The 26,887-nt window shown below is 44.1% G+C and overlaps 1 protein-coding gene across 2 annotated transcripts in view; it reads left to right on the top strand.

Annotated features, from left to right (window-relative positions):
• Positions 1-7,681, top strand: part of mrpl27 (mitochondrial ribosomal protein L27) — a 30,687-nt gene extending 23,006 nt beyond the window's left edge. Inside the window, exons 3-5 of one of the 2 annotated variants that reach the window (XM_073026608.1) lie at positions 2,978-3,045; positions 4,366-4,420; positions 6,988-7,124. In XM_073026608.1, the coding sequence (XP_072882709.1) occupies positions 2,978-3,045; positions 4,366-4,419 (122 nt within the window). In that variant the 3' untranslated portion in view covers position 4,420; positions 6,988-7,124. Of the gene's footprint in view, positions 1-2,977; positions 3,046-4,365; positions 4,421-6,987 lie in introns of both variants that reach the window. The other variant, XM_073026607.1, reaches the window with a different exon arrangement.
• The last annotated feature ends 19,206 nt before the right edge of the window (positions 7,682-26,887 follow it).

Below are 26,887 nucleotides of genomic sequence, written 5' to 3'. Positions count from 1 at the left end.
GATGCGTTAATCGTGTGGATAGTCAGGCTTTTTCCCAGGGCTGAAATGGTTTCCACAAGAGGACACAGGTTTAAGGTGCTGGGGAGTAGGTACAGAGGAGATGTCAGGGGTAAGTTTTTTACTCAGAGTGGTGAGTGTGTGGAATGGGCTGCCGGCAATGGTGGTGGAGGCGGATACGATAGAGTCTTTTAAGAGACTTTTCGATAGGTACATGGAGCTTAGAAAAATAGAGGGCTATGGGTAAGCCTAGTAATTTCTAAGGTTCAGCACAACTTTATGGGCCGAAGGGCCTGTATTGTGCTGTAGGTTTTCTAAGTTTCTATATCAGCGATGATGGCAGAAATGCAGTGGTTGGAAATTCTGGGGTCCTGTGTTGCGTGGATGGTGTAAGGGCAGGTGCCTGGGGCTTGTCAGCGGTGTGTTGACTTGCTCATCATTACGTCATGATGACTGGGGCATGGTAGCAGAATCATCCAAATCTTGGTGGGCCAGTTTAAGATGATCTATCAATATACATTCAGGTGTACCCCTCTTATCTATGCTAAAAGTCTTCTCCCTGTTCCAAAATGCAGAACGAGCCTAAGGGGATGCTGGTGTGCATCATTGCAGACAAAAACAAACCAGGCAGAATGGAACCTAAGAGTGCTGAATGCTACAATGGGAGTCAGGAATAGGGGAAAAGGATTTGAATTTACTGAGGAGGGTGAAACACCATTGAGAGGCCGACAAGGTGGTTGTGGCATCAGGAATGAAACAACCTGGCACTCATAATGGCTGCCTGTATACCAACTCAGCCACGGGCGCCTGCAGGCATCTTTTGGAGCTATTCCGAGCCCCAACAGGACTCATGGGAGACGGTCATGCCAACACTCATCAGTCAGAGAAACCCTCAGGGCAGCCTTTAAGGAGCAGTGAAACCACTTGCATAGGCAGTTAGGCTGCAGGTGGTACCCCATGGTGTGTTGAAGCCTAACGCCAAGGTTCTGGGCTATCGCAGTCTAGGGATCCAGTATGAATTGGGTCAAAGGAAATATCGGATAGGGTGCTAAACAGAGCAAACCAGGTGCTAATGAACACCCGAGCCACGTCTGCGGCCATGATCGATGCTAGAGGGATGAACTCTGGCCACCTAGTGGTATGGTCCACCATGTTAAGAAGGTGTTTAAAACTGTGAGGACAACCGACAAGGTCCACTTTGCAGTGGTAAAGCCATTGCTCGGCAACCTCAAAAGGTGCCAATGGCGCCTGACCATGATGGCTAATTTTTGCCTGCTGGCATTCCACACGTGCACATGCTGCAACCAGTTTCTGTGAGGCTTTCCAACCTGGATCCAAGAGACCACATATGGAGTCAAAAACACTCCATCTCCAATTTGAGCAATATGGGGTCAGAGTACAGGAACTTCTAGCATGGTTACAGCAGCGGCTGATTGGCAGGAGCCAAAGAGTGGGAATAAAGGGAGCCTTTTCTGATTGGCTGCCATGACTAGTGGTGTTCCTCAGGAGTCTGTACTGGAATCAATTCTATGTCAATGATTTGGTTGATGGAATTGGTGGCTCTTTTGCAAAGTTTGCAGACGAAATGGAGATAGGTGGAGGGGCAGGTAGTTTTGAGGAAGTAGGTTACAGAAGCACTTGGATAAATTAGGACAAAGTTAGGAAGTGTATGGTCATGCACTTTGGTAGGAGAAAGGAAAGGGTAGACTGTTTTCTAAATGGAGAGAAAATTCAAAAAAACTAAGGCACAAAGGCACACTTGGGAGTCCTTGTACAGGATTCACTGAAGGTTAATTTGCAGGTTGAGTCGGTGGCGAGGAAGGTAAATGCAAAGTTGGCATTCGTTTCAAGAGGACTAGAAAAAGCAAGGATGTAATGTTGAGACTTTATAAAGCACTGGTGAGGCCTCAATTGGGGTATCGTGAGTAGTTTTAGGCCCTCTTATCTTAGAAAGGGTGTCCTGAAACAGGAGAGGAGGTGGTTCACACTCCCTAACGTTAGTACCAAAGCAAGTGTCGTAAAAGCACGGGCTGCCGTGAGCATCCTTGTGTTCAGGGCCTTGCTGGTGGGCTTATTGAGGTGGAAAAAGGAGGAGGAATGATGCGTCGCTGCCTGCTTGTGTGTAGACTTATCAGCCATTTTAGCAAGCTCCCTATCGTTCTTCACAAGTGCATTAGTGAGGGCTGTATGATCTTGTTCAGGCACTTGCTACATGAAGAGTTCTTTAAAAATAAAACAAGGTTGGTGATTTCACAGGAGCTACAGAATGTGGTCCATAAGCTCCAACGGCCTTGTATCCCCCAGGCTGGGTAAGGAGAGCAACTGTTTGGCAAACTCAAACTCTGATAGCCTAAAAGTCTGTTAAAAGTGAGTTTCCAGCAACTCTGTGTACCGTGCTCAGGTGGGTGTTCCAGTAGACCCACCTTTTGCAGCGGTGGAGTTGCTGTGCAATGCTACCACATGGAAGTATTTGGTGTTGCCTGCGATTTCTCACAGCACAAATTGGACCTCTGCCTGCACAAATCAAGCAATGGCATTTTGCTCCCAAAACTCCAGCAGTCTCACAGCAACTGCATTGGCTATCATGTTCAATAACTCCAGAGTTGTCTCAGAGCATTGGGTTCATCAATGTAGGTTTTCACAGATAAAATGGTGTGAGGTGTTTTATGTTTAAGAAAAGCCATAAAAATTCATTTATTGTACTCCAAACACAACACAAAACAGTAAAAACCTTGCATAATTACTTCAACTTTTCAGACTAGCATCTCAAAGTTAAAATCCAACTCAATGTTGGTGGTTGTGAAGTATATACATTTCCACCAATTCCGTTACCCTGCAGTACAAGCTGGTGCCTCTTTTGAACATGATTCTAAGCTTCAGATGTGGTAATATGTCTACAGACAAAATTTAAAAAAACATTGCCCTGCTCTGCATTTTCTTTTGGTTTTGGGGTAATGACTTTTTGCCTTTACTCCCACAGGGGATTTTGTTCATACAGGTAACATTCTGGCAACTCAGCGCCTGATTCGCTGGCACCCAGGAGCAAATGTAAGTTATTACAAAACGGAGTGTAGATCACTGACTCACTAGTCAGGGTGCTCCATTTATCCTGTCACCGTTTGCTTAGGATCTTCCCAATTAAGACTTTACTCCGTTTCTCTCGGAGATTTTGGGTCTCATTTCCCGTGAATAAATGACTGAACTTGCTAACAACTGGAATGTTAGCTCATTAGCATAATTTCCCCCCCTTTTTTTAAATGCATCAGAAGGCGCTGACACAAGAGAACTGGGGTACTTACATAGAAAACCTACAGCACAATACAGGCCCTTCGGCCCTCAATGTTGTGCTGAACATGTACTTTAGAAATTACCTGGGGTTACCCATGGCCCTCTATTTTTCTAAGCTGCACATACCTACTTAAAAGACCCCATGTATCCGCCTCCACCACCATCGCTGGCAGCCCATTTCAAGCACTCACCGCTCTCTGCGATATTTTTTTAAAAAACTTACCCCTGACATCCCCTCTGTACCTACTTCTAAGCACCTTAAAACAGTGCCTTCTTGTGTTAGCCTTTTCAGCCCTGGGAAGAAGCCTCTATCCACATGATTATTGCCTCTCATCATCTTATACACCTCTATCAGTCACCTCTCATCCTCTGTTGCTCCAAGAAAAGGCCAAGCTCACTCAACCTATTCTCATAAGTCATGTTCCCAATCCAGGCAACATCCTTGCATATCTCCTCTGTACCCTTTCTATGGTTTCCACATCCTTCCTGCAGTGAGGTGACCAGAACTGAGCACAGTACTCCCAAGTGGGGTCATCATATTTGACTTACCAAAATGAACCACCTTGCACTTATCTGGGTTGAACTCCATCTGCCATTTCTCAGCCCAGTTTTGCATCCTATCGGTGTCCTGCTGTAACCTCTGACAGCCCTCCACACTATCCACAACACCCCAACCTTTGTGTCATCAGCAAATTTACTAACCTATCCCTCCATTTCCTCATCCAGGTCATTTATAAAAATCATGAAGAGAAGCGGTCCCAGAACAGATCCCTGAGGCACACCACTGGTCACCAACCTCCATGCAGAATATGACCTGTCTACAGCCACTCTTCTGTGGGCAAGCCAATTCTGGATCCACAAAGCAAGGTCCCCTTAGATCCCATGCCTCCTTGCTTTCTGAATAAGCCTTGCATGGGGTTATCAGATGCCTTGCTGAAATCCATATACGCTACATCTACTGCTCTAGCTTCATCAATGTGTTTAATCACATCCTCAAAAAAATTCAATCAGGCTCTTAAGGGACGACCTGCCTTTGACAAAGCCATGCTGACTATTCCTAATCATATTATGCCTCTCCAGATGTTCATAAATCCTGCCTCTCAAGATTTTCTTCATGAACTTACCAACCACTGAAGTAAGTCTGGCCTATAATTTCCTGGGCTATCTCTACTGCCTTTCTTGAATAAGGGAACAACATCTGTAACCTTCCAATCCTCCGAAACCTCTCCTGTTCCCATTGATGATGTAAAGATCATTGCCAGAGGCTTAGCAATCTCTGCCTGGGGTACATCTTGTCCTGTCCCCGGTGACTTATCCAACTTGATGCTTTCCAAAAGCTCCAGCACATCCTCTTGCTTAATGTCTATATGTTCAAGCTTTTCAGTCCGCTATATGTCATCCTTACAATTGCCAAGGTCCTTTTCCATTGTGAGTACTGAAGCAAAGTACTCATTAAGTACCTCAGCTACCTTCTTGGGTTCCATACACACTTTTCCACTGTCACACTTGATTGGTCCTATTCTCTCATGTTTTATCCTCTTGCTCTTCACATACTTGTAGAATGCCTTGGGGTTTTCCTTAATCCTGCTCACCAAGGCCTTCCCATGGCCCCTTCTGGAGCTCCTATTTTCAATCTTAAGCTCCTTCCTGCTAGCCTCATAATTTTCTAGATCTCTGTCATTACCTAGGTTTTGTTTTTGAACCCTTCATAAACTTTTCTTCTTGACTAGATTTTCAACTGCCTTTGTACACCATAGTTCCTGTACCCTACCATCCTTTCCCTGTCTCATTTGAATGTATCTGTGCGGAACACCACCCAATTATGTCCTGAACATTTGCCACATTTCTGCCATACATTTCCCTGAGAACGTCTGCTCCCAATTTATGCTTTCAAGTTCTGCCTGATAGCTTCATATATCCCCTAACTCCAATTAAACACTTTCCTAACTTGTCTGCTCCTATCCCTCTCCGATGCAATGATAAAGGAGATAGAATTGTGATCATTATCTCTAAAATGCTCACCCACTGAGAGACCTGACACCTGACCAGGTTTATATCCCAATACCAGATAAAGTACAGCCTCTTCTCTTGTAGGGTTATCTACATATTGTGTCAGGAAACCTTCCTGAACACACCTAACAAACTCCACCCCATCTAAACCCTTAGCTCTAGGGAGATGCCAATCAATATTGGGGAAATTAAAATCTCTTATCATGACAACCCTGTTATTATTGTACTGTTCCAGAATCTATCTCCCCATCTGCTCCTCAATCTCACTGTTACTATTGAGTGGTCTATAATAAAAAAAACACCCAGTAGTAATTGACCCCTTCCTGTTACTAACTTCCACCCACAGAGACTCCGTGGACAGTCTCTCCATGACTTACTTCTTTTCTGCAGCTGTGACGCGATCTCTGATCAACAGTGCCACACCCCCACCTCTCGCCTCCCTCCCTGTCCTTTCTGAAGCATTTAAAGCTTGGCAGAAAAGTAGCCATTTCTGCCCCTGAGCCGTCCAAGCCTCTGTAATAGCCACAACATCATAGCTCTTAAGTACTGATCATGCTCTAAGCTTATCTGCTTTGTTCATGATACTAATTGGGGTATCTCTTTGTACTGGGCACAGACCTGATGTGTTTGATAGAGTGGGGAATGGGAGAAGTTGCTGGAGTCAACAAATGTTAGTTGTTCCCACGATAAATACAGGAAACCAACAATTAGCCCCCTCTTATTCTGTTTATGTAGGTTCTACCCTCTTCCCCCCGCCCCCCCCCATTTTTATACTGGCTATCTCCCTTCTATTTTAGTGTACAGATGAAGGGTCTTGACCTGAAATGTCGACTACTCATTTCCTTCTATAGATGCCACCTGACCTGCTGAGTTCCTCCAGTGCTTTGGGTGTTGCTTTAGATCTCAGCATCTGCAGTCTTTCCTGTCTCTATAATCACAGGTTAGCTGGATGACAACACAAACATGAAAATCTTGATTTAGATCTCTCTTTTTCATGTGAGGACTTCTCAACAGCAATCACTAGTGCTTAGGGCCATAACTGGTGTTCCCTTTAAGTTGGAAATGTTGAAGAATACTGAGATCCACAAGTGCCTATTGACCGTTGTTGTCTCTTTTCAATTGTGATCCTACCCTGAGGGTATCTTTAAATCTGTCAGCAAGGTTGGAGGTTGACAGTAGGTCCATTGTGTCTGGGGTGGCTCATTTGAAAAGGCTCTCTAGTTAGTCACATTTCCCAGTTCTTTCCCCATGTTTACTTTTTCATGGTAAGTGACCATTTCACCATGGATCACTGCTACTCTGACCACTCCAGCAAAATGAATCTAAGACTTTACTGTTGCGTGTAATTTTATTACTGTAGGGATTCAGCATGGAACAGGCCTTTCTGGTTCAGCGAGCTACACCACCCAGCAACCTGCCTATTTAATCCTAGTCTAATCACAGGAAAATTTACAATGACCAATTAGCCTGCTAACCAGTGTGCGGTGTCTTTGGAATGGCGAGAACCAGAGGAAACCCATGTGCTCACAGAAAGAACATACAAACTTCTTGCAAATGGCGTTGGAATTGAACTCCAAACTCGCTGGACCTGTAATAGCGCTGCGCTAATCGCTATGCTCTGTGATGCTCCGTATTAGATGGAAATACTGTTATACTTTACACATACACTGATTTCTGTTCCTTTTGTTACAGGTAGCAATGGGTCGAAACAAAACTCTTGTTGCTCTTGAAGATGGCACTGTGTGTTATACAAAAGAGGTCTACATCCCTCCTCCTCGCAGCTTAGAGGCTGTAAAAGTAATCTCTCGCCTCCCTAAGGGGGCAGTCCTCTACAAGACGTTTATTAATGTGGTCCCTGTCAAGCAGGAAGGTTACTTTAAGCTTGTAGATTTGCTTTGATCCCCCCGTGGAAAGGGTATGTTACATAGCAGGCTGGCTGGAGAGGGCAAAGTTTGGTCATTGTCCTGTCTGGGAAGGGAACACTTTCTTCTGACAACTTTTCCTTCTGGCCCTGAATATATTATTGAAACTAACAGCAGGCGAGAAGGCTACCAGATGGCTAACTATTGTATCAAAGGTGGTTTGTTGAAAAGGGCTGTCCGGTTAGCCACTTTTTCAAGCTTTTTAACTCAGCCTTGTACGTGTTTATTTAACTTTTGACATGTAACTATTTTATCATGGAGCAATACTACTTTAGTCCAGACTCTCAACCACACTTTTTGACAAGGGTCACTTGATCAAAAGGGAAAATGTAAACATAGAATAGGTTCTTGGCTGAAGTCAGCCAGCATCATCTGCTCTGTATACCTTATTGAAACTGATCCCATTTTGATTCCTCTCCAAATGTGACTTTCATATCTTTAATAAATGTTTTCTTTAAATTCCAGTGCTGTATGGTTTTCTGAACTTGCTTGAGCTCTCTCCTCCAATCCAAAAAGCACTGGTTTTACAGTGCACTGATTCTAGGAGCTTTTTCTATCTCGCTCCATTCAAGTGTGAGCCAGACAGTGCAGTTCCATCTGGAGCCTACAAATGACTTGACAGAAGAACCAAGTGATATGAAAGGTAACATTTGCACATAAGTGGGGATCTGGAATACGTTGGCCTTAGAATCAGTGAACGAGGAGGCTGTTCAACCCATTATGTCTGTACCAGTTGATAAAAAGCCACCCAGTCAAATCCCATCTTCCTGGACTATGTTCCCAGGCCCGCAAAACATAGCAGGATGAATGTTAAGATATTTTTACTTTGGGTTGTTGGGGGGAGGAAGTCTTTAACAAGTGATAATAGGTATAAAGAAATGAGGTGTGTAGAAATTCTTTGAATTCTCTGCTCAGATTGGTGGAGATCAGATCATTAGGTGGAGAAAAAGAAGAAGTTCGCTGATGACACGGCCATAGTGGGGTGTGTCAGGAATGGACAGGAGGAGGAGTATAGGAAACTGATACAGGACTTTGTGATATGGTGCAACTCAAACTACCTGCGTCTCAATATCACCAAGACCAAGGAGATGGTGGTGGACTTTAGGAGATCTAGGCCTCATATGGAGCCAGTGATCATTAATGGAGAATGTGTGGAGCAGGTTAAGACCTACAAATATCTGGGAGTACAGTTAGACGAGAAGCTAGACTGGACTGCCAACACAGATGCCTTGTGCAGGAAGGCACAGAGTCGACTGTACTTCCTTAGAAGGTTGGCATCATTCAATGTCTGTAGTGAGATGCTGAAGATGTTCTATAGGTCAGTTGTGGAGAGCGCCCTCTTCTTTGTGGTGGCGTGTTGGGGAGGAAGCATTAAGAAGAGGGACGCCTCACGTCTTAATAAGCTGGTAAGGAAGGCGGGCTCTGTCGTGGGCAAAGTACTGGAGAGTTTAACATCGGTAGCTGAGCGAAGGGCGCTGAGTAGGCTACGGTCAATTATGGAAAACTCTGAACATCCTCTACATAGCACCATCCAGAGACAGAGAAGCAGTTTCAGCGACAGGTTACTATCGATGCAATGCTCCTCAGACAGGATGAAGAGGTCAATACTCCCCAATGCCATTAGGCTTTACAATTCAACCGCCAGGACTTAAGAACCTTTTAAAAGCTATTATTAATGCTTTTTGAGATAGTGATTTAGATGCATATCATATTTTTTACTGAGTTAAGCATTGTATGTAATTAGTTTTGCTACAACAAGTGTATGGGACATTGGAAAACAAGTTGAATTTCCCCATGGGGATGAATAAAGTATCTATCTATCTATCTATCAAAAGTTTGAGAAATTCTGGGTAACTGGCACAGAAGAGGATTTGAGGCCAGTACAGACCAGCCAGGATTATATTGTCAAGACAGGTTAGGGAAAGTGGGGGCCTACTCTGGCTCATATTTCCTTGAGTTCTTAGTTTGATAACAAATTATTAAGATATTCTGAAAATGATCACTTGTCATTCTGTAAAATTTTCTTGCTTCTGGACAATGTGGTTGTGAGATGTTGCATGCTGTACAATGATGAATGCTTCCTAGACCAGAATTAATTTAAATTATTAATATGATGGTTCATTGCTTTAAGGTGAGTCTTCATTCCACACTTAATAATTAAATAGCGATCACTCTTTCTCTGAATAACCAGAAGCTGAAGATTGCTGTGTCGAAACATGGGATCACTCCGTGAGATATTTGGACACCCAGTTGGAAATCGGGGGTGATGGTGTAAGATTGTTTTCCAGATCGAAGCCATTGACTAATTGTGTTCTCCAGGGGTCATTGCTAGGCCCGTTGCTATTACTCGTCCATATCAATGATTTGAATGAAAATGTGCAAGGCATAGTTAATATTTTTGCAGATGATATGAAAATAAGTGGTGGAATTTCCAGTGAAGATAGTTATCAGGATTTGCGGTAGGTTGAGGAATGGCAAATTAAGTTTAATTCAGATAAGTGAAAAATTGCGTTTCAGAAGACAAACAAGAGTAGACCTTTCGTAATGGATGGTAGAGCATTGGGGAGTATTGTAGAAGAGAGGAACTTGAGTATAAGTCATGAACAATGGCCAATCAGAGATTGGGGGTGAGAGAAGAGGTGACTCACAATTTGGTGAGCGCTTTAAAAAGGAGTGCTTCATGGGTATTTCGGGGTTTGAACAGCAGCCAATCAGAGGTGGTGAGCGAGACAAGAAGTGATTTACACAGGTTGGCGTGTACTTTAAAAAGCTGCACTGCACTGGAGTTTGTATTTGTGCAGTGGCCAATTAGAGATTGGGATTCATTAGCATAGGCAAATAAAAAAAAATAAGGTAGGGGCAAAGTGGAGTGGTTTTGTTGTAGTGGACAGTGTTGGAGTGGAGATTTGAGGAGAAACTTGAGTGAGAGAAGACCAGCTCTAGGTAGATTTTTTTTCAGTTTATTCATTGCTTATATCTTTATAATTGCACATTTAGAGCCGTAGGGATGCCAAGCAGGATAGTTGAATGGTACTCTTGTGAGATATGGGAAGGCAGGGTCCAATGTTTCTGATGACTTCACCTGCAAAAAGTGCATCCAGCTGCGGTTTCTAACACTCTGCAATAAGGATTTGGAACTGGATGAACTCTGGATCGTTTGCGAGATGGGGTGATAGATAGGACATAGAAAGGTAGTTGCACCCAAGGTGCAGGACACAGGAAACTGAGTGACAGGAGGGTGAAAGGGATTAAACAGCCAGTGCAGAGTAGCCCTGTGGCCAGCCCCCTCAATAACAGCGATACCATTTTTTAAGTAGAAGAAAGTGGTGCAGTTAGGTCTCTGGCACTGAGCCTGGCTCCATGGCTCAGAAGGGAAGGGAGGAGAAGAGATGAGCTGTGGTAATAGGGGATTCATTAGTTAGGGGAACAAAAAGGAGGTTCCATGGATGAGAACGAGATTCTCGGGTGTTGGGGTTCAAGAGATCTTGGATTGAGGCCTCAGCATTCTTAAATGGGAAAGTGATTGGCCAGATGTATAAACCCCCCCCCCCCCCCCACAGAAGTTTTCATGTTTTATTGTTTTGCAAGTGAATCATATTTGGGTTTTTAAAACTGATCAACAGAAAGACTTCCGTGACAAAGTGAAAACCAATCTACAAATTTACAAATCGCTAAATTAATTACAGATATAAACACAAAATAATTGATTGCATATGTATTCTCTCCTTCAAATCAGTATTTAGTAGATGCACTTTTGGCAGCAATTACAGCCCTGAGTCTGTGTGGATAGGTTTCTATCAGCTTTGCACATCTGGACACTGCAATTTTCCCCCGTTCTTCTTTACAAAACTGCTCAAACTCTGTCAGACTGCTTGCGTGGGGATAGTGAGTGAACAGCCCTTTTCAAGCCCAGCCACAAGTATCAGTTGGATTGAGGTCTGGACTATGACTTGGCCACTCCATGACATTAACTTTGATGTTTTTAAGCCATTCTTGTGTAGTTTTGGCTTGATGCTTGGAGTCACTGTCTTGCTGGAAAACAAGCCTTCTCTGAAGGCACAGTTCTCTTGCAGACTGCATCAAGTTTTCCTTCAGGGTCTCTCTGATTTTGCTGCATTCATTTTACCCTCTCCCGTCACAACCCTACCAGGGCCTGCTGCAGCGAAGCATCCCTACAGCTACCATGCTTCATGGTAGGGATGATGTGTTTTTAATTATGTGTGGTGTTTGGCTTACACCAAACATAGCATTTAGTCTGATGGCCAAAGAGCTCAATTTTGGTTTCAGCAGACTATAGAACCTTCTTCCAGCTGACTTCAGAATCTCCCACTTGCCTTCTGGCAAACTGCAGCCAAGATTTCGTGTTGAAATTTTTTTTCCCCAACAATGATTTTTCTCTTTGCCACTCTCCCATAAAGCTGCAACCAGTGAAGCACCGGGCAACAGTTGTATGCGCAGTCTCTCCCATCTCAGCCGCTGAAGCTTGTAACTCCTCCAGAGTTGTTAGAGCTCTCTTGGTGGCCTCCCTCACGAGTCCCTTTCTTGCACAGTCACTCAGATTTTGAGAACTGCCTGCTCTGGGCAGGTTCACAGCTGTGTCATACTTTCTAATTCTTGATGATTAACATAACTGTACTCCAAGGGATATTCAGAGACTTGGAAATTTTCTTGTATCCATCTCCTGGCCTGTGCTTTTCAATGACCTTTTCACTCAGTGCTTGAAGTGTTGTTATGTCTTCATGGTATGGGACCATAAGATATAGGAGCAGAAGTAGGCCATTCGGCCTTTCAAGTTTGCTCCGCCATTCAGTCGTGGGCTGATCCAATTCTTCCAGTCATCCCCACTCCCTGCCTTCACCCCATACCCTCTGATGCCCTGGCTAATCAAGAACCTATCTAGCTCTGCCTTAAATACACCCAGTGATTTGGCCTCCACAGCTGCTCTTGGCAGCAAATCCCACAGATTTACCACCCTCTGACTGAAGTAATTTCTTGGCTTCTCTGTTTTGAATGAATATACTTAGAAACATAGAAAACCTACACCACAATACAGGCCCTTCGGCCCTCAAAGTTGTGCTGAACAAGTCCCTACCTTAGAAATTACTAGGCTTACCCATAGCCCTCTATTTTTCTAAGCTCCATGTATCTGTCCAAAAGTCTCTTAAAAGACCCTCCACCACCGTTGCTGGCAGCCCATTCCACACACTCACCACTCTCTGAGGGAAAAAACTTACCCCTGACACCTCCTCTGTACCTGCTCCCCAGCACTTTAATCCTGTGTCCTCTTGTGGCAACCATTTCAGCCCTGGGGAAAAAGCCTCTGACTATCCACATGATCAATGCCTCTCATCATCTTATACACCTCTATCAAGTCACCTCACATCCTCCGTCGCTCCAAGAAGAAAAGGCCGAGTTCTCTCAACCTGTTTTAATAAGGCATACTCCCCAATCCAGGCAACATCCTTGTAAATCTCCTCTGCATCCTTTCTATGGCTTCCACATCCTTCCTGTAGTGAGGTGACCAGAACTGAGCACAATACTCCAAGTGGGGTCTGACCAGGGTCCTATATAGCTGCAACATTACCTCTCGGCTCCTAAATTCAAATCCACGATTGATGAGGGCCAATACACTATATGCCTTCTTAATGACAGAGTTAACCTGTGTAGCTGCTTTGAGCGTCCGATGGACTTGGACCCCAAGATCCCTCTGATCCTCCACACTGCCAAGTCTTACCATTAATACTATATTCTGCCATCATATTTGACCTACCAAAATGAACCACTTCACACTTACCTGGGCTGAACTCCATCTGCCACTTCTCAGCCCAGTTTTACATCCTATCAATGTCCCACTGTAACCTCTGACAGCCCTTCACACTATCCACAGCACCCCAACCTTTGTGTCATTAGCAAACTTACTAACCTGTCCCTCCATTTCCTCATCCAGGTCATTTATAAAAATCATGAAGAGTAGGGGTCCTAGAACAGATCCCTGAGGCACACCACTGGTCACTGGCCTCCATGCAGAATATGAACCATCTACAACCACTCTTTGCCTTCTGTGAGCAAGCCGGTTCTGGATCCACCAGGTAAGGTCCCCTTGGATCCCGTGCCTCCTTACTTTCTCATAAGCCTTGCATGGGGTACCTTATTAAATGCCTTGCTGAAATCCATATGCACTACACCTACTGCTCTTCCTTCATCAATGAGTTTAGTCACATCCTCAAAAAATTCAGTCAGGGTCGTACGGCACGACCTGCCCTTTACAAAGCCATATTGACTTCTCATCATTATATTATACTTTGTCAAATGTTCATAAATCCTGCCTCTCAGGATCTTCTCCTTCACACCTGAAGTCATGCCCTCTTGTCCTAGAATCCCCTACCATGGGAAATAACTCTCCTGAACGCAGAGGAATACAGCCTAAGAGCTGACAGATGTTCCTCATACGGTAACCCTTTCATTCCTGGAATCATTCTCGTGAATCTTCGCTGAACCCTCTCCAATGTCAGTATATCTTTTCTAAAATAAGGAGCCCAAAACTGCACACAATACTCCAAGTGTAGTCTCATGAGTGCCCTAGAGAGCCTCAACATCACACCCTGCTCTTATATTCTATACCTCTAGAAATGAATGCCAACATTGCATTCGCCTTCTTCACAACTGACTCAATCTGGAGTTTAACCTTGAGGGTATCTTGCACAAGGACTCCCAAGTCCCTTTGCATCTCTGCATTTTGAATTCTCTCCTCATCTAAATAATAGTCTTCCCAATTATTTCTTCCATCAAAGTGCATGACCATACGCTTTACAACATTGTATTTCATTTGCCACTTCTTTGCCCATTCCTCTAAGTTATCTAAGTCTCTGCAGGCTCTCTGTTTTTTCAACACTACCCACTCCTCCACCTATCTTTGTATCATTGGCAAATTTAGCCACAGATCCATATATACCGTAGTCTAAATCATTGACATACATCATAAAAAGCAGCGGTCCCAGCACCGACCCCTGTGGAACTCCACTGGTAACCGGCAGCCAGCCAGAATAGGATCCCTTTATTCCCACTCTCTGCTTTCTGCCGACCAACCAATGCTCCACCCATGCTAGTAACTTCCCTGTAATTCCATGGGCTCTTATCTTGCTAAGCAGCCTCGTGTGGCACCTTGTCAAAGGCCTTCTGAAAATCTATGTACGCCATGTCTACTGCATCTCCTTTGTCTACCCTGCTTGTAATTTCCTCAAAAAATTGCAGTAGGTTTGTCGGGCAGGATTTTCCTTTCAGGAAACCTTGCTGGCTTTGACCTATCTTGTCATGTGCCTCCAGGTATTCCGTAATCTCATCCCTAACAATCTATTCCAACAACTTCCCAATCACTGATGTCAGACTAACAGGTCTATAGTTTCCTTTCTGCTGCCTCCCACCCTTCTTAAATAACAGAGTAACATTTGCTATTTTCCAGTCATCCAGTATAATGCCAGATTCTATCGATTCTTGAAAGATCATTGTTAATGCCTCCGCAATCTCTCCAGCTACTTCCTTCAGAACCTGAGGGTGCATTCCATCAGGTCCAGGAGATTTATCCACCCTGAGATCACTAAGCTTCCTGAGCACCTTCTCAGTCATAATTTTCACTGCACCAACTCCACTTCCTTGACACTCTATAATGACTGCAGGCATCTTCCACTGTGAAGACTGATGCAAAACATGCATTCAGTTCCTCTGCCATCTCTGTCTCTCATTACAATATCTCCAGTGGTCCTATATTGGTCCTATATCTACCCTCAACTCTCTTTTACCCTTTATATACTTAAAAAAGCTTTTAATATCTTCTTTGATATTAGTCACCAGCTTCCTTTCATAATTAATTTTTTTCCTTCCTAATGACCTTCTTAGTTTACTTCTGCAAGTTTTTAAAAGCTTCCCAATGCTCTATCTGCCCACTAGCTTTGGCTTCTTTGTATGCTCCCTCTTTTTCTTTTACTTTGGCTCTGACTTCACTTGTCAGCCTTGGTAGTGTCCTCCTTCCATTCGAAAATTTATTCTTATTTGGAATATATCTGTTTTGCACTTCCCTCTTTTTTTTGCAAAAACTCCAGTCATTGCTGCTCTGCTGTCCTTCCTGCTAGTGTCCCTTGTTATGAAGGATGAACAGTTCTGATGGGCAAAAGGGTGCAGAGTTGCCCATATCCACCCCCCCGGGAGAATCACAAACCATTACAGTTGCTATGCTGCTCATGAGAGAGAGAGAGAGAGAGATGAAAAAGAAAGCATGCAAGAACATCTGCTACAGATAAGAGAGGGGAGAGAGTCTTGTTGATTTACCGTATTTTGACTTCTGAGAGGGTTATTTGTCTTATACCATTCTGTTCATTAACATTCCTCAGTGGACAGCCGGAGAGGGCTGGTTTGATGGACACAGTCATTCAAAATTGATTGATAGCTGAGACCCTGTGAGTAGGGATAAAAGTCAGGTCTGGAGAGACACCCTTCAGACACACCAGGAGACACTGATTGAGTGTTGGAACCCACGGGAAGGTGTGGGGCTTCGGGGACTGAACCAGGAGGTCGGTCAGAAAAACTCAGTGTTATAGCAGGGCCGGTGGGGACTTGTGTGTGTGTCCACTCATGCCAGAGTGACGAGTCCACCACAGAAGAACGGTCTAGCTGAAGGACAGAGGGGTCATAACTGAATGACCACAACGATACGACGGATCAAGAACGCAAAGGAAGGTTTGCCTGACTGTAGCTGTTATTTCTCGCTCGCTCTCTCTCTCTCTCTCCAACGATTACAACACAACAACCATATCTACCTCAGCACGCATGAACTGAACTGAATTTTATACCTTTCTATGACAATTCATTTACCCCTAGACATTGATAGAGCTTGTTTATTATTGCTTATTATTATTCCCACACTTTTAGGTTTATTATTGCTAACTTGTGTTATGTGTATATTTGCATTATTGGTATTGATTTGCTTATTTTACTAATAAACACTTTTGAATATAGTACCACCAGACTCCAACGGATTCTTCTTTCTCTGCTGGTCAGACACGCAGTTATGGGGTACGTAACACCCTTTCCAGTCAACCTTGGCCAGTTTCCCCACTCATGCCATTGTAATTTCCTTTATTCCACTGAAATACCGACACATTGGAATTTAGTTTCTCCTTCTCAAATTTCAAAGCGAACTCAATCATATTGTGATCACTGTTTCCTAAAGGTTCCTAAACCTTAAGCTCTCTTATCACTTCCAGATCATTGCACAACAGCCAATCCAGCACAGCTGATCCCTTAGTGGGCTCAACAACAAGCTATTCTAAAAAGCCATCTCTTAGACATTCTACAAATCCTCTCTTGAGGTCCCGTACTGACCTGGTTTTCCCAATCCACTTTCATGTTAAAATTCACAACAATTATTATAATATTGCCTTTCTGATAGGCCTTTTCTATCTCCTGCTGTAATTTGTAATCCAGATCCTGACTGCTGCTTAGAGGCCTGTATACAACTGCCATTGGGGTCCTTTTACCCTTGCCATTTCTTAACTCAACCCAAAGACACTCTACACCTTCCAATCCTATATCATCTCTTTCAAATGATTTAATATTGTTTCTTATACTTAGAGCCACACCACGCCCTCTGCCTGCTAATCTATCTTTCCGGTACACTATATCCTGGATGTTTGGCTATTTTGCCAGGATACTGACTCACCAGCAGTTGGACCTTCCAGATACAGGTGTATTTTTACTACAATCAATTGAAACACATTGACAGCACACAGGCGATCTCCATTTAACTAATAATGTGACTTCTAAAACTAATTGGTTGCACCAGTGATGATTTGATGTGTCATATGAAAAGGAAGTGAATACTTATGCAATCATTTATTTTGTGTTTTAAATTTTAATTAATTTAATCACTTCGTAGAGATCCGTTTTCACTTTGACAGGAGTCTTTTTCTTTTGATCAATGTCAAAAGAGCCAAATTGAATCCACTGTGATTCAGTGTTATAAAACAATAAAACATGAAAAGTTCTGGGGGGGTGGTGAATACTTTTTATAGGCACTGTAGGTACCAATGATGTAGGTAGGAAGAGGGACAAGGTTCTGCAAAGTGAGTTCAGGGAGTTGGGTGCTAAATTAAAGGACAGGACATCCAGGGATGTGATCTCAGGACTGCTACTCGTGCCATGCGCTAGTGAGGCCAGCATGGGAAGATCATACAGTTTAACGTGTCTAAGGTTGGACACTCAAAGCAGCTGCACAAGTTGATTCTGTGGTTAAGAAGGCATACAGGCCTTCGTCAATCGTGGAATTGAATTTAGGAGCCAAGAGGTAATTTTGCAGCTATATAGGACCCTGGTCAGACCTTACTTGGAGTATTGTGCTCAGTTCTGGTCGCCTCACTACAGGAAGGATGTGGAAGCCATAGAAAGGGTGCAGAGGAGATTTACAAGGATGTTGCCTGGATTGGGGAGCATGCCTTATGAAAACGGGTTGAGTGAACTCAGCCTTTCCTCCTTGGAGTGACAGAGGATGAGAGGTGACCTGATAGTGGTGTACAAGATGATGAGAGGCGTTAATCATGTGGATAGTCAGAGGCTTTTTCCCAGGGCTGAAATGGTTGCCACAAGAGGACACAGGTTTAAAGTGCTGGGGAGTAGGTACAGAGGAGATGTCAGGGGTAAGTTTTTTCCCTCAGAGAGTGGTGAGTGCGTGGAATGGGCTGCCGGCAACGGTGGTGGAGGTGGATACAATAGGGTCTTTTAAGAGACTTTTGGATAGGTACATGGAGCTTAGTAAAATAGAAGGCTATGGGTAAGCCTAGTAATTTCTAAGGTAGGGACATGTTCAGCACAACTTTGATGGCCAAAGGGCCTGTATTGTGCTGTACGTTTTCTGTGTTTCTATGAATACTTCAGAGTTTTGGATCATTGGACTGCCTTCCAGGGAGCATAGGACCTGTGCAGAAGAGGCGGTTTGCAACTGAACTGGAGGGGGACTAACTTTCTAGCGGGAAGGTTTGCTCATACTGCATCTTGGGGGGGGGGGGGTAAATTAGACTTGCAGGAAGATGGGAACCAGAGTCCTAATACAGATATTCGGGGAGACAGATGTTAAGGTCTCAGACAAAGTCAGGAGTCAAAAAATGTAAGAATTGTTGGAAAGGCAGATAAGCTCGGCATGGATCAACACATGGCATTATGATATTGTAGCTAATAGTGAGACTTGGTTGCAGGAGAGGCAGGACTGGCAGCTCGTTATTCCGGGCTTCTGTTGCTTAAGATGTGAAGTGGGAGGGATTAAGGGTCTGGGTGGTGTTACTAGTCAGGGGAAATGTCACAGCTATGCTCAGAACAGACTGGAGAACTTGTCTAGTGAGGTTTTATGTGTGGAACTAAGGAATAAGAAAGGCATAACCATGTTAATGGGGCTATATTATAGACCACCCAACAGTCCATGGGATTTAAAGAAACAGATGTGTTGAGAGATTGCGGACTGTTGCAAGAAACATAATGTTGTGATGGTAGGTGTTTTTAAACCTTCCGCATGTTGACTGGGACTCCCACACAGTAAAAGGGCTGGATGGGAAAGAGTTCATCAAATGTGTTCAGGAAAGTTTCCTTAATCAGTACAGTATATACAAGTCCTAACTTGAAAGAGTGCAATACTAAATCTCCTATTAGGGAAAAGACAGGGCAGCAGATAGAAGTTGTCTGGGGGACAATTTGCACTAGTGGTCATTGCCATTAGTTTGAAGGTAATTATGGAAAAGGATAAGTTTGGACATTGGGTTGGGATTTTAAATTGGGGAAAGGTCAATTTTGTTGGTATCACAAAGGATCTGGCAAGTGTGGATTGGGTCAGATTGTTTTCTGGCAAATGTGTATTTGGTAAGTTGGAGGCCTTCAAAAATGAAAGTTTGGGAGTACAAAGCTTGTATGTGCCTGCCAGAATAAAAGGCAAGGATAACAGATTTAAGGAACCTTGATATTGAGGCCATGGTTAAGAAAACGAAGGAAGTGCATCACACACAAAATGCTGGTGGAACACAGCAGGCCAGGCAGCATCTATAGGGAGAAGCGCTGTCGACGTTTTGGGCCGAGACCCTTCATCAGGACTAACTGAAAGGAAAGATAGTAAGAGACTTAAAAGTCCATAGCAGGTATTGACAGGTGGGAACAAATAAAGTACTTGAGTATAAGAAGTGTAAGAGAACACAAGAAAGAAATCAGGAGGGCTAAAGAAAGGCATGAGGTTGCTTCAGGAGACAAACTGAAGGAGAATCCTAAGGGCTTCTAAGGTATGTGAGGAGCAAAAGGATTGCAAGGGACAAAATTGGTCCTCTGGAAGATAACAATGGTAATCTATGCATGGAGCCAAAAGAGATGGGGATATCTTAATGGATGTTTTGCATCTGTATTTACTTGGGAGATGAACACAGAGTCTATAGAAGTATGGTCAAAGCAGCAGCGAAGTCATGGACCCTATACAGGAGGAGGTATTTGCTGTCTTAAGGCAAATTATGGTGGAAAAATCCCTAGGGCCTGACAAGGTGTTTCCTCGAATGCTGTGCGATGCAGGTGCAGAAATTACAGGGGTCCTAACATATTTAACTCATCTTTGGGGACAGGTGAGCTACCACAGGATAGCCAGTGCTGTTCTGCTCTTTAAGAAAGGCTCTAAACATAAACCAGGTGACTATAGCCCGGTGAGTCTGACATCAGTAGTAGGAAAATTATTGGAAGGTATTCTAAGGGGCTGGAGATATATATAGATAGTCAGCAAGACTTTGTGGTATGTCACGCCTAGCCAAGCTTTGAGTTTTTTGAGGATGTTACCAGAAAAATGGTTGAAGACAAGATGGTGGATGTTGTCTACATGGTGTTATGTTAACACATGGTGACATGGTTAAAAAGAACCAGCAGAAATGGACACACCTGGAGTCTGAGCCTTCCATTATAAACTCTAATTTATTAGTGACTACGTGAATTAAGTAATATAAAACAAGATGAGGTAAACATGTTAGCAAAGTATATGCATGTATATAGGTGAGTAGATAAGGTTCCCAAGCTCCCCAGCTCAGGTGGTTAGGTGATACAGTCTTACGGTGGTATGGTAAGTAATCAGTTCAGTTGTGGAATTTGGTTTGAGTAGAGTTGGGGAGAGAGAGAGAGAGGTAGTGTTGGTTTGTTTTCCACTGCCGATGCCGATCCTCCATGTCGTCGTCCTGCTCCCGAAACTGATAGTCACCGACTGTGACCACAAAAAGAGGATGCTGTCTTCTGTGGTGGAGTTATCAACCCAAACCAGGGTTCAACACTGATAGATCCCCACCGGTCACCCCTTTGACCATACTGTGAGCAAAACCCCCGCTCTTGTCATGGGCACACAAAGCTCACCCGTGTCCTCCTTGCCTGTGGAGTCGTGTGTCTCCTGTGGTGTGTCTGATTTAAAAGGTCAACTGACCTTGCATATATCTCAGTAGTGGGGAACACCAGCTGTCCATCATATAGCTCCGCCTTACAGTTTCCAAGGCAACTCATAGACTTTGTGTTCTCTCTCCCTGCTGAAATAACACACAAGCTGTTCGCTCCTGCTCTCTCTTGTTAAAGGAACAGTCCACTTTAGAATAATCCTTCAGATCTCGTCACAATGGACAACATTTAGATAGAAAAGGACTAGTTAGGGATAATCAGCTTGGTTTTGTGCATAATAGGTCGTGTCTAAGCAATTAAGTTTTTCGAGGAAGTTACCAGGAAAGTTGATGAAGGTAAGGCAGTGAATGTCTGAATGGATTTCAGCAAGGCATTTGACAAGGTCCCACATAGGCTATTGGTCAACAAGGTTCAGTGGCTTCCTTGACTATCAAAGCTTGTAGTGGGATCTGGGCCAGCTGGAAAACTGGACTGAAAAATGGTAAGGAATGTAGACAAGTGTGAGATGTTGCACTTTGATGGGACCAACCAGGGTAGGTCATACACAGTGAACGGTAGAGCACTGAGGAGTGTGGTAGAAGAAAGGGGGTCTGGGAATACAGGTCCATAATTCATTGAAAGTGGCATTGCAGGTATAATTTGGCGTATTGTGTACAGTTCAAAGTTCAAAATGTATTTATTATCAAAGTACGGTTCCAAGGTTGTCAAGCTGAGGAGTGGTAGTGGGGACAAGCTCCCACTATTTAAAAGTGCTCCTCACGGCATGACAACCAAGTCCAACTCCTGGTCTTCTCGTGTGGCTTAGCCTCTAAGCCCGGTGGAACTGTTTCTACTGACAGGAGAAGGGGCGAAGGTGGGTCCTAGCGCCTTAAAACCAGTGCTTCGGGTAGATGGAGCTCGTCAGCCTGGGACGACAGTCCATCAAAGAGAGGGAAAACTGATTTCAAACCTCCACTGCCGTGCAGCTGTACCCACTGTGGGAAAGGCTTCGGGACTAAACCTGGAGGACAAATCCGGAGCTGGAGTCCCTAAGGCAGTCCGACGTTGCCTTCAACCTCACTCTGGCAACTCCTGCGACATCACTGGTGCCAAACTCTGTCGGCTCTTGCCCTTCCCTTGGACAACATCAGTGGCATGGAGAGGGGAGACTTGCTGCTTGGGCAACTGCCGGTCTTCCATACGACCTTGCCCAGGCCTGCGCCCTGGGGAGGACGACTGAAGCAAGACTTTGCAGGCGCAGATCCATGGTCTTGCGAGACTAACGGATGCCATCATCATCATGTATACTATATACAACTGTTAAATTTGTGTCCTTATAGGCAACCAGAAAACAAAGAAGCCTAATAGAACCCATTTAAAAAAGACTGTGAAACGTCCAATGTGCGGAAAAAAATTGTGCTAACAATAAAAGTAAGCAAGTAGCTTTCAGAACTGAAGTGAGTCCACAGCCACAAAGCCAGTTATCACTGCAGCAGATTCAGAAGCCCATTAGTTGCAGGCCACAGCCTCAGTTCAACATAGAGATGAGTAAACCTCGTGGAGCAGTGAGCTGAACCAGCCCACCCCTTGCCTCCAGCCTTGACACTGACCTTTTCAATGTAGCCCAGCACATAAATCATCTAAACCCTGGGTTGTTCCTCACTCTTGGACCTGGATCCTGCTGCTTTGATACACTCTCAGGCCTGGGTCCCACCACCTCAATTCAGCCCGTACCTGATGTTTCCAATTTGGGCCAGCACTTGAACCGATCAAACTCCAGATCTTTCCTCGCTGTTGGACCGTGCTGCCTCAGCTTTGTCTCTCCTTTCTTCAGTTCTGCCGCATTGACTTGGCACCAGGTCTACTCCAGCAATGTTCAAACATTGGCCCACTCCCCACTCCCGGGCCCAGGTCCCGCAGTCTCGATTCGGCCAAAACACGTCGTTCATCTCAACCCTTAGTGCCTAGGTGGCACATGGGGCCTCCACAAGGGTCTTCCATTTCTGCCGGTCTTTCGCTCTGCTGCTCACTGTTACCCAGTTCATGCCTACTTTTTTCAGTTCTGCTTCCATAGATCTTCACCACGTCATTTTGGGCCTGTCCCTACTTCGCTTTCCCTGTGGGGTCCACCTTAGTGCTACTTCCATAGATCTTCATCACGTCATTTTGGACCTGCCCCTATTTCGCTTTCCCTGTGGGGTCCACCTTAGTGCTACTTCCATAGATCTTCATCATGTCATTTTGGGCCTGTCCCTACTTCGCTTTCCCTGTGGTGCTTAGTGCCACCTTACTGCTACTTCCATAGATCTTCATCATGTCATTTTGGGCCTGTCCCTACTTCGCTTTCCCTGTGGTGCTTAGTGCCACCTTACTGCTACTTCCATAGATCTTCATCACGTTATTTTGGGCCTGTCCCTACTTCGCTTTCCCTGTTGTGCTTAGTGCCACCTTACTGCTACTTCCATAGATCTTCACCACATCATTTTGGGCCTGCCCCTATTTCGCTTTCCCTGTGGAGTCCACCTTACTGCTACTTCCATAGATCTCCACCAGTCATTTTGGGCCTGCCCCTATTCCACTTTCCCTGTGGGGTCCACCTTAGTGCTACTTTTGCTGCCAAAGGCTCGATTTGCTTTAGATAGTCTTGCTAATACGTCCTTCCCACTATCTCCATCAGTGCTGACTTTACTCCTAAGGTACGTGAACTCATCTACCTCTTCCACTTGCTGATTTTTGATGGTTACTGATTGGAGTTTGGAAGCGTTCATGTTCATGATCTTTGTTTTTCTCACTTGAATGTTCATCCCAAGTTGCGATGCATATGATGTAAGTCTGTCTGATTTCTCCTGAATGTCACAATAACGACTCGCTAGCAGACTGATATCGTCAGCAAAAACTAGGTCTTCAAGTGTTGAGGTAAGTGTCCATTGAATACCCTGTTTCTTTTCTGTGATTGTTTCCCTCATAAGCCAATCCATTGCTAAAATGAGGAGAAAAGGTCATCGGATACATCCCTGTTTAACTCCTGTGCATACCCTGAAGCTTTTTGTCAGTTGCTTTCCACAAATCACCTTGCACTGAAAGTCGCTGTACATCATTTGGATAATGCTTACAATTTTTGGGGGAAATCTGTATCTTAAAACTTTCCAGAGTGTTTCTTGGTGGATATTGTCAAGTACTTTTTTGATGTCCACAAATAGTATATAAAGATTGCTGTTCCACTCTGCAGATTGTTGGAGAATTTGTCTTGGTACAAATATATGGTCTATGCAAGATCGACTTTTTCTAAAGCCAGCTTGTTCTTTCCGGAATCTATCTTCCACAACCTCTGAGAGCCGATTTAACAAGATGCGACTGAAAACTTCGCTTGTAATTGAGAGGAGTGTAACACCTCTCCAGTTGTCGCATATACTTAAATCTCCTTTCTTTGCAGTTTTACAATAAGTCCAGTTTTCCACTCCTCGGGTATTTCTTCACTTTTCCAGATGGTGTTAAAGAATTGACACATAACATGGCACATTTCTCTGCCACCTTCCTTAAGCATTTCTGCACTTATCTTCTCTGGGTGCCTTTCCTGATTTCATTTTCTTAATGGCTTGCTGGACTTCTTCAACTGTGGGTGGTTCTGTGGAAATATCAAGGTCTTCATTACTCTCACAGATGTCAGGGGTTTCTCGAGGTGTTGGTCTATTCAAAACTGCTTCAAAATGTTCTTTCCATCTGGTGGATATTCCTTTCTCGTTTTTGATAATATTGCCAGCCTTTGCTTTAATAGCGATATCATGCTTGTTTCCATAGTTCCCCTTCATGCACTTGGTTATTTTGTACAATGTTCTCATATCCATATTTATTTATTTTTTTAACAGCTCCTTCAGCTTTTGAGGCAAGTGTCTCTGAGTGTCGCTTGTCCTTTCTGCAGCTTCGTTTAGCGTCCTTGTCATTCTCGGCATATTCAGCAGCAAGTCTCTCCTTCAGGCGACGGGAAGTTGTACTCAGCATTCTTTTCTTGGTTTCTTTCCTTTTCGTTATTTTCATCCAGGTTGTTTCATACAGGTAGTCCCCGAGTTATGAATGTCTGACTTACGGACAACTCATACTTACAAACTGAGGAAGGAGAACGGCGTCCGCCATTTTAAGCCTTAAATTTTTCTTAGCAAGATTCACCCTGACCCTGCCCCCCCCCCCGGTTCCATTTGGCTGGTGGCGCAGTGAGATCAGTGCCAGGCTCGAGAACGGAGGTTCCTGAGTTCGATCCAGTGCTGGGTTAATGTCGATCCAGTGACTCCCATACCATCCGTGCCGGGTTGATGTCAAGCTCACAACTCGACCTTGTAAAAAAAACAACACTGCCACCTCCAGTTTAAATTCCCACGCAGAATATTGTGGAGGATCAAATACCCAAACCCAGCACAGCCCCCACTTGTCCCATTTAGCCTGTCTCAGTGCGGTGGACTTTAGGGCCTGGGAAATTCAGTGTGGTGGTCCTTAGGACCCAACGGACCTCAGGAGCTGGCGGAGGTCGGGACCTGCCGCCCGCAGTGTTTCTGTTCCATTGATGGGAAGCGATCGCGATTGAAAATAAAGTGGAAATAATAAAGCGTTTGGAAAGAGGTGAAATGACATCGGTCATTGGAAAAGCGTTAGGCTACAGTCAGAACGATTGGAACAATTTTAAAGGATAAAGTGAGAATAATGGAGGATGTGAAAGGCCCTGCCCCGATGAAAGCTACAATTATTACTAAGCAACACTGGATTAATTATTGGAATACATACGTTTCTTAAGTGTTTTATATGCATAGAAAGGTAAAATATATACTAAGACAAACGTTTGACTAACTGACACTAAATAATACCGGATGTACTTGTTTCGACTTACGTACAAATCCGACTTAAAGACGGACTCAGGAACGGAGCTTGTTCGTAACCTGGGGACTGCCTGTAATCCATTCTTCTTTCCGTTTCTTTTGGTATCCCAGGATCTCTTTAATAATGTGATGAAGGAGACTAGTAAAGTCCTGGATTGTCATGTCAGTATCTTTGCCAAGTATGCTAAATCTGTTTGTAAGTTTGAGTGTAAATTTTCTTTGTATCTTGAAGTTTTGAAGTTTGCTAGAATCGCAGCATCGGCCTCTGCCTAAGCCCATTCTCACTTTCCTCAATTTTAGTTTCATTTTTGCTACAAGGAGATGGTGATCGCTGCCAACATCCGCTAGCCTTTTTACCTGAACATCATTGAGTGATCTCTTCCATTTGTTGTTGATAATGATATGGTCAATCTGACTCTGTTTTCCCATCTGGGGATTTCCACGTGAGTTTATGGATATCTCTATGCTGGAAAATGGTGCCTCCTACAGTAAGACGGTTCATTTCACAAAAGTCACAAAGTCTTTCACCATTGTTATTCATGACTCCAACACCATGCCTTCCAATAGTACTTTGGCGATTGCTGTTTTCACTCCCAACTCTTGCATTAAGGTCTCCCATTATAATGAGCACATTGTGTTTCGGGATCTTTTCCACGGCAGCTTGAAGGCTGTTATAAATCTCATCTTTAGTTTCTTCTTCTGCATCCTCAGTAGGTGCATATACCACAATTATGGACAGTTTAGCGAACTTAGAGTTTAAATGAACATACAGGAGTCTTTCAGAGATGGGGTTCCATTCTAAAAAGGCCCTCGAGGCATCCTTGCCCATGATGAGTGCCGCACCTTGTAAATGTTGTCCTTGCAGCCTGACCATATGATTGTATTGCCAGATGTTAGGGGTCGATTTCCAGAATCTGTCCGATGTGTATCTTGTATTCCAAGCGGCTGCAGTCAGTAGTTTTCCATCTCTTTGATCGTCTGTGCAAGCTTTCCAGTTTGATATAAAGTTCGAACATTCTAGCACCCAATATGGATAGTTTCTTTGGGTGAAAGAAGATTAGCTCTCAGTCCGGAGATGTCCTGGTGGCTTTGATCTCCGTCCATCATAATTTCTGTTCCCAGTTCTGCATCACTGCTCTCACCAGCATTAATAAATTTCCTTGTTTCGGTTTCTATAGCGGTAAAGATTTTACAGGGTAGGGTTGCTGGCCCTACGCCTAACCCCCAACCTAGAGGACCAGGTGCTATATTCGTCTGGCCCTTCACCTGGAACCTGCCCAGCAAAGTTGAACCTACCAGGGATTGAAGTCCCTGCTGGTATAGCTCCCAGAATCATTAAGGCACACAAACTTCCTCACCACGATAAGGAACAGCACATAGGAATGG

This window comes from Hemitrygon akajei, chromosome 22, assembly GCF_048418815.1.
Source record: "Hemitrygon akajei chromosome 22, sHemAka1.3, whole genome shotgun sequence".
Taxonomy (NCBI): domain Eukaryota; kingdom Metazoa; phylum Chordata; class Chondrichthyes; order Myliobatiformes; family Dasyatidae; genus Hemitrygon; species Hemitrygon akajei.
This window is presented reverse-complemented; position numbering and strand designations above follow the sequence as displayed.